Genomic DNA, 8,345 nt, shown 5'->3' with positions numbered 1-8,345 from the left:
AAAATTCGCATTACTTTTATGAATTTGCAATGAATTCGTCGTTGATAACCGGTTCCTTATTATAAAACTCTTATGATTATTTAAGTAGCTGCCGCATTATAGGTAGCTTCTGTGGCACTGACTAGAGCAACACTCAAACTCAAGGCTCCACCTTCTATCAAGATAGCACTCATAGTCACCGGAATTTATTTATATACACGTTCAAAGTTGATTCTTTTGATCACTACAGAAATTTTGGTCTGGGACACGAAATGTCAAACTCTTCGATAATTTTTATCCGAGTAGTAGTACTTTTGAGTAGTAGTACATTTTTTTAGTAGTACATTTTTGAGTAGGCCATTTCCCAGTTAGCTCAATCCCAGTTTTGTCTCCCTAAAATCAAAATTTTAGGCCTATCCAAATTTTTTTATCAATTTTTTAGCAATCAAAGGCTGGTAAGAAGGAATGCTTTTCTCCAAGAAGGCGGTAAGCCAAACAAAAAAATAACTGGCAACATCTTAAAATAGTTATTATTTTATAAGCGTTAAGGCTAAGATGTAAAGGCTTCTACGTAAACAAAACAAAGTATGCTAGTCTCTAAAGTACTCTCAAAACTATGGATCAGATCCCATATACGCAGAGCAAACTCTTCAATCCAAATCATTTCAAAACATGAACTAAGTAAGAGAATAGTGACCTAGTTAGCGGAAGCGCCTAGCTCACTTCATCTGAATATCGCTATTGAATAATCTTTGGTTAGTGAGATCAGATATAGAGAAACTATCGCTAAAGATGAATCTGAAGATAGCTTTAGTTAAAATGTTCCCTGCTATGTACAGAGGTGCAGGAGAACATGTCATCGATGACGTTATTTCGTTGTAGATGAAACAGACCTTTCATTTGAGCAGAATGAAGGTCGGAAAGAAAGCATAACTACTCCTATTATATTCCTTATAATAATTTATAGCGACAAGGAATTTCAACCGCTTAATTAAGAGATCCTAGTCAGCATCTGAAGGAGTTACAGCTTCCTAATAGTTCGTAGCGGCTAAAGAAATATCTCTTTCTTTGATATCGATTTCTCTAGGAAAGCACTTCAAGCTTTTGATCTCAGTTCACTAGATGGGGAAAATAATGGAATATTAGAGACCTAAGCTTGGAAAATTTGTACATACTGTGTGTTCATGCAATTCATAGCACGCATCAGCCGAGGGTCACATAATGAGCTTTAGACCTCTGAGGCGACACTGCAGTCCGGGTTCCGGAATGTCGCAGGTGCGGGTAAGTAAATCTGACAAGATTGTCTCTGACGACTCGAGCTCAAGCTGTCGTGCTGCACAGGACTAGATGTTCTCTGACGACTCGAGCTCCAGCTGTCATGCTGCACCCGACTCGATGTTCTCTGACGACTCGAGCTCCAGCTGTCATGCTGCACACGACTAGATGGTCTCTGACGACTCGAGCTCAATCTGTCATGCTGCACCAGACTAGATGTTCACTGACGACTCGAGCTCCAGCTGTCATGCTGCACACGACTAGATGGTCTCTGACGACTCGAGCTCAATCTGTCATGCTGCACCCGACTAGATGTTCTCTGACGACTCGAGCTCCAGCTGTCATGCGGCACAGGACAATATTGTCTCTGACGAGTCGAGCTCCAGCTGTCATGCTGCACAGGACAATATTGTCTCTGACGAGTCGAGCTCCAGCTATCATGCTGCACAGGACAATATTGTCTCTGACGAGTCGTGCTCCAGCTGTCATGCTGCACAGGACACGATTGTCTCTGAAGACTCGAGCTCTCTCTGGATTGTTTCTTCTGGAGAGAGAGGTGAACTCGAAGAGTCAGGGGAAGATGGTGGTAGAGGCACGTCTTTGAAACAAGCGGATTCATAATGTTTATTGAGATAAGACTTCAAAGCGAAGGATTTATTGCATCTTTTGCACTTGAAGTTTTTTAGTTGCGAATGAGTTTGCATGTGAGCTCGTAAATTAGAGCGGTCAGCAAAAGACTTGCCGCAATGCGCGCAACCGAAAGGCTTCTCACCAGTGTGAGATCGCATGTGGCCTTGCAGGAGCCACGGCCTAGAGAAGGCCTTGCCACACACGCCACATTTGTGATTTAAATTATGAGTGAGCACATGCATCGCCAGAGCTGGCATGCTCACATAAGCCTTGCCACACACATGACATCTGCGGGCATTGCCTGAGTCTAGGGTGCGGTGCGTTTGCTTGTGTCGGGAGAGGTTGGACGACGTTGCGTACTGCTTGCCGCACTCGGAACACGTATAACGGGTTTTGTCTATTTCTTCTTGCGTCTGACGCTTTGCTCTACCGTCACTGACGAAGAAAGCTTCGTAGGTGTAAGCGACTGTTTTACCGTCCCCATCACTAAGTTTCGAGGGCACGTCATCAACTTCTATTATTGTGTCAGAAGGAGAACAAGGACTGAGAATTTCGTGCGGTGCAATGCCGGAGTAATGGATATGTGGCGTGCTTTCGTGGATCTGATGCGAGGCGGGATGAGCGGCCGACAAGTTATTATGTTGGAGTAAATCTGAACACGACTCGTCTTCTGTAACTTGTGCAGGCGCATGATGGTGCTGACTCGGCAAATATCCTAATGAGGGACACGCATTCCCGTGAGGGTAATGTGAGGGAGGCGTGTGAGGAGGCGAGTATTCCGACACCCTCGCCGTGGATAAATCCAAAATAGCGTGTGCCGTGGAGAGGTCTTCAGGAGGTCTTTCGTAGAGAGGTATTGGTCGTGAGGTCGTGAGGTTCATGGGTTCTTCCTCATGACGACGCTCATAGTGAGGAGTTCCGAGGGTGACAAGAGTGGGGGAGAGGCGGGTGAGACTCTCAGGAGGGGTGAGAGGTCTGCCGTCGGGTGAAGGAGTGAGGGGTAGAGCGACGGGGGCCGGGGGGCTGTAGCCGCGACTCTCGGTGAGATATCCTGCAAGAATAAATAAAATTTATCAATATTAATCCTTTGTTGATAGAAGATAAACAACCATCATTAGAATTAAAATTTTCAAAGGTGTTAGTAAGTAAATAACTTAAATCAAAATTAATATCTTAATATGAATTAATGACTAACGAGTTATTAAATGAATATTATCATGATGATTATACTTTCAAAGAAGGGTAATAGGTACGGTTGCAATAGAATATTCATAATTTGTACATTCGAGTTCAATAATATCGCGTTCTCTCTTTAAATACAAAAGTTGAGTTACTGTTTGTTTTGTAAGACGTAAAAGATCTAAAATAATAAACTTTATACACTAAATAAACTTAAAGAACCTAAACCATTCATGACCCATAAAAAAGTATGTAAATTATTTTCATCCAGGAAATGTAACCGCATTATTCAAGAATAGGAAAATTCATCATTGGAGAAAATCGACTACACAGATAATTTAATATGAAACTGTTTCGGTAAACAATAATAAACCGGCCCAGCATAAGGTTTCATTCTAATCATTTTATTTCCTTAATAATTCAAATTTTTAATTCGAGATCCAAAAATATTGTCCTTAAATTGGCGAAGAATATTTCTTTCTTTCCATAATTGCTCGAATTAGTTAGCATTAACGTACGAGTATAATAGCGATTGAAGGGATCTAAATAAGAAGGGTTTGATGTTTAAATAAGGATCTAAATAAGAAGATTTGTTGTCCTTCAAACAAAATGCTAATTGCCACAAGTAGTTCTTTAAGTGTCTCTCAGGGGCCATACTTTCAAAACTCGCTAAGTGAACGTAAGTACTTACGCTCTATTTTCTTATCTGTGATTGGTGGATTTTGCTTGAAAGGCCGTCAATGATTGGCTGATGAACTTACGATCTCTTAACATTTTTTGAAAGTATAGGCCCAGAAAGTCCCAGGCGAGGAGCAAATATTAGAGACGTCCTGACAACGAGAAGCCAAGTACGGCTTGCGATTGGGATTCTGGCGGCATCAGCACTTAGCGTGAGACAAGCATCGATCCGCGGCACCGCACCGATAGAGTGCTGCACTGCTGCAGCTTTGTGTGCAGCAGTGCTGCCTTGTGTGCAGCAGTGCTGCCTTGTGTGCAGCAACGCAGCCTTGTGTGCAGCAACGCAGCCTTGTGTGCAGCAACGCTTCTTTTCGAATATTTATCCTTCTCGCTTTAAAGCTGGTAAAATGGTTATCATTATCATTCATCAACAGTTTCAAAATATCACAGTTTCAGCAGTTAAATGACGTCTCATAAGTAATTTCAATAGGCCTTTGCTTGGTTGGTAACTGCATTAAATTTAAGACTCGTATTTTCTCGGCACGTACGGCTATTTTTTACCGCTTTTTTGCCTCCCGCAGCGCTTTCTTCACCAGCACCACTTTAACGACGCTGTATAATTTACCCTGAACTATTTGCTCTGATCTAAATTGCATTAGCAGCAGAATAATTCGAAGCAGGCTTTATACTCTATTTAGAGAGTATAGATAAAGAGTATAGAGTTCTTTATACTATATAGAATATATAAATGTCATCAGCGAATCAATATCATTTATTAATATATGCGTTAAATGAGTCAATGTGATAAATGAATCTATATGATAAATGAGGCAATGTTAAAAACAAAATCAATGATATAAATGTGCATGATAAATGAATCGATATGGTACATGCATCAAGATAATGAATAAATCAATTTTATGATTGAGTTTATGTGCTAATAATGTTGATAACTCTGATAAATGAATCGTTTTGATGGCTGAATCACTATGTTGAATGAATAAATTCGGAGGCCAGCAGTGCTACGCCACTGCCGACCGGCCGGTCGCCGTTGCGCTGCCCATTACGCAAATGACCGGCGCTGCTAAATTGGCGCTAACGCAATTACGACGCAAGTTTGCAATGTCTGCACATCATGGATGCGGGGAACCCGCATGTGCTGAGATACCGTGCGCATCTGCGTGCATCAACTTGCTTCGAATCCGAGGAGAAGGTTTTTAGCGCATTTTCTCATTTATGGAAAAAAGGCGCTTTTGTGCTCGTCATGTCCGTCCGTCTGTCTGTCCGTCCGTCCGTCCGTCCGTGACCACGTTTTCGTCGACGAGAAATGCGCTTTCTGTCACTCACTGCAGTGAGTACTGAGTTACATTTTTTTAGTATTAGGTTATCTCAGGGTGGTCTGATGCGTATTGTTATTGTTCGTTTATTGTTTTCTCAGCACGAGAAAAATTAGGAAACTCATTCTGCAAAGTAATAACTTAATTACCACGTCATAGTTGACTAAAAATTAAAATTACCAAGCGAGTATAGTATGTTCGCTGCACCTTCATGATTCTCAATTAAGAGATGCGATGAAACAAAAACAAAACACTCAAAAATCCTAAACAATTTTTGATCATTATTTTGCTCAACTTCTTAGCTCAGCACTGTTTTTGCCTCTAATTGACCTATATACTCGGACGGCAGGTATCACGATCACTTCCTGTCAGGTAGGCTTTTCGGCACGCGATCGTTCACTATTAAAAATAATAACGAAATATTGAAACTGAAAACAAATATCCGTAGATAACTATGAAAAAAAAGTTAAATGAATTTCGTAGAGTGGTTACATCACTACAATGGCGGCTGGTGTACCGTTGTTGCATCGGCACCTTAGTCGTGTTTATTAAATGAAAATCTTCACAAAATTATATCAAACCCATGTTACATAGGTGGGTGTTTAACTGAAATTCAAGTGAATCTAAAATTTCGAGTTGAAACAAAAAATTTACGACCTTCGCATTTTCAGATCCAGGCCATCAAAATATTCCTGAAACTTTCCTGTTGAATTCAGTGCAAGTGAATTATTTTCGATGATCTTAACATTGACGTCTGAAGCCTACATCGATTGGCCCAGGCTGCCCGGGCCCAGGGTGCCGTTTTATCAATCTTCAATTACAGGAGTGATGTGCTGGCGCGCCTCCCTTCCCAGCGCACATTTTTTCGACGTCGCCGCCACAAAAGAGCGAATTGACAAGCAGTATAATGAGCAGAGGATGACACCTCGAGCGTGACGGCTATAGGGCGGCCAACAGCCTGCCAAGACACGACGAGCGAATTGACAAGCTTCCGTAATTTGCTAGGCATTTTAAGACTGAACATATGCTCCTGCATAGCTTCGTCTAGTCTGTTTTTGAAGATGTTCATCCTCGGAGCTTCAACGATGCTATTAGGGAGGCTGTTCCACATGTCGGTGACCTGTTGGTTGGTCAGAATTTTTCTCGGAACACTTGGTTAAGGCATGGAACAGTTTGTCGGACCCAGTTGTAACCTTGTCAACAGTAAACAAATTCAAACGTTGTGTTGACTTCCTTTGGAAGGACGCGCCGGCAGTACATTCACCATCCTGCCTTCAAACACCGCCTCAAGCTTGCGAAGCAAACAGGAGCGACGAACAGACATCTACGAAGCCTCAATCTCTTTCAGGTCAAGTCGAGTTGAGTCAAGTCAAGTCGAGTCAAATCGAATCGAGTCAAGTCAGGTCAAGTTAAGTCAAGTCAAGTCGAGTCAAGCAAAGTCAAGTAAAGTCAAGTCGAGTCAAGTCAAGTCAAGTCAATTCAAGTCGAGTCAAGTCAAGTTAAGACAAGTCGAGTCAAATCAAGTCAAGTCAAGTCAAGTCAAGTCAAGTCAAATCAAGTCAAGTCAAGTCAAGTCAAGTTAAGTCAAGTCAAATCAAGTCAAGTCGAGGTTTCCATTTTAAAATATACAATGATATTATTTTTCGCTGCTTATTTTTATTGTTACACTTTGTCTCAATAAGGCTTGTGCTTATGTCTTGTCCTGATTGTGTCATAATTTTTAATAATTATGTATGATTATAACTATCTATAATTTGCTTTTTTCTAAAATTCAATCGTGTAATGAACTGAAATGCACTGAATTTCATCACTGCTTAGACCGAACAACTAGTCTGCGATGCGGAGAGTTCTGTCTCAGAGCGCCGAGCAATGAAACATCTTGGAGCTCTGGGACTGGTGTGCAATTTGCACGCACTTTTGCTGCTTTCTTGCGAGGAGTTGCGGCAAGTTTTACTGCCCTGCAAGCCTGCTTCCGCTCCTCTCCCTGGACAGCGACGCTCATCAGACATGAAGTCGCGGCTTTAAATCCAGTGATGGTATTTTAAGACATGATGGTATTTAACAAGACGTGATGGTATTTAACAAGACGTGATGGTATTTACTAAACGTGATGGTACTTTAGAGGTGATGGTATTTACTAAACGTGATGGTATTTTAAGACATGATGGTATTTGCTAAGATGTAATGGTACTACTAAACGTGATGGTATTTAAGACGGGATAGTATTTACTAAACGTGATGGTATTTAAGACGTGATGGTATTTACTAAGACGTGATGGTATTTTCTCAGACGTGATGGTATTTACTAAGACGTGATGGTATTTTCTCAGACGCGATGGTATTTACTAAAACATGGTAACTGCTCCTTATGCTCATCTCCTTCTTTAGGTGAGCCAAGTACAATCACTTTAAGAGAATTAAAATATTACAATGATATGATGATGATGAATTGAGTGAGAGTATTTCTGAGGACGTGACATGTACTTGCTATGTAAGTGGTGGGTGAATCTCATCTCCTCCTTTAGATGAGTCAAGTACAATCATTTCAAATAAAGAGGAATACTAAATGAATTTACATTGATAAATTTTTCTCATTATATGGAAGATCAGCTCTAAGACGTTTTATTTCTCAATTGGTTTTATGTGTAACTGCATTTTAAAGTCAGCAAGCCCAACCAAAAACTGCTAAATGTTTGAAAACTGCTAAACAAATGAACTAAATTTAAAATATTCCGGTAAAATTATAACATTAAGAAAGGATCATGATCAATGTCAATTTATTTACTGAAAAAAAAGCGAAAAATATGTCGCTATGTTCCACAGCTCGATGGGAGGTGTAGAAGCAACTCTCTCAGCAAAAGCCGGTCTAAATCGACGCTAAAATCTTGCCTCTTCGTTAGCAGTTTTACTCTACGTAGTTTTTAACGTGAGCGCTCGTCAGAGAAGCGAGCTGTAATGCGTTTTCTATTTGTTTTTACACTTGAGGGAACCAACAAATTTGTAGCTGCCAGCGTATCCTCCAGATTTTGGAACTGAGCCAAGAGCGGCCGCCGAGAGTGCCAGGCGAAGCTGTAGCTTTAGGGTCTCGATATGGTGCGCTGAGCACCATGCTTCTCTGCGCAGACTGTGATGAAGATACGGTCGGTGCGCCGAGCACCATACTTCTCTGCGCAGACTGTGCTGAAGATACGGTCGGTGCGCCGAGCACCATACTTCTCTGCGCAGACTGTGCTGAAGATACGGTCGGTGCGCCGAGAACCTTGCTTC

General features: G+C 41.4%; 1 protein-coding gene across 1 annotated transcript in view; it reads right to left on the bottom strand.

Annotated features, from left to right (window-relative positions):
* Positions 1-1,739: 1,739 nt before the first annotated feature.
* The window catches only part of LOC108673134 (leucine-rich repeat extensin-like protein 5), a 48,218-nt gene continuing 41,612 nt past the window's right edge, over positions 1,740-8,345 (bottom strand). Inside the window, exon 2 of the mRNA XM_018160918.2 lies at positions 1,740-2,935. Within this exon, the coding sequence (XP_018016407.2) occupies positions 1,740-2,935 (1,196 nt within the window). The remainder of the gene's footprint in view (positions 2,936-8,345) is intronic.

The sequence above is a fragment of the Hyalella azteca genome, unplaced genomic scaffold (assembly GCF_000764305.2).
Source record: "Hyalella azteca isolate HAZT.00-mixed unplaced genomic scaffold, Hazt_2.0.2 contig7398, whole genome shotgun sequence".
Lineage (NCBI taxonomy): Eukaryota > Metazoa > Arthropoda > Malacostraca > Amphipoda > Hyalellidae > Hyalella > Hyalella azteca.
This window is presented reverse-complemented; position numbering and strand designations above follow the sequence as displayed.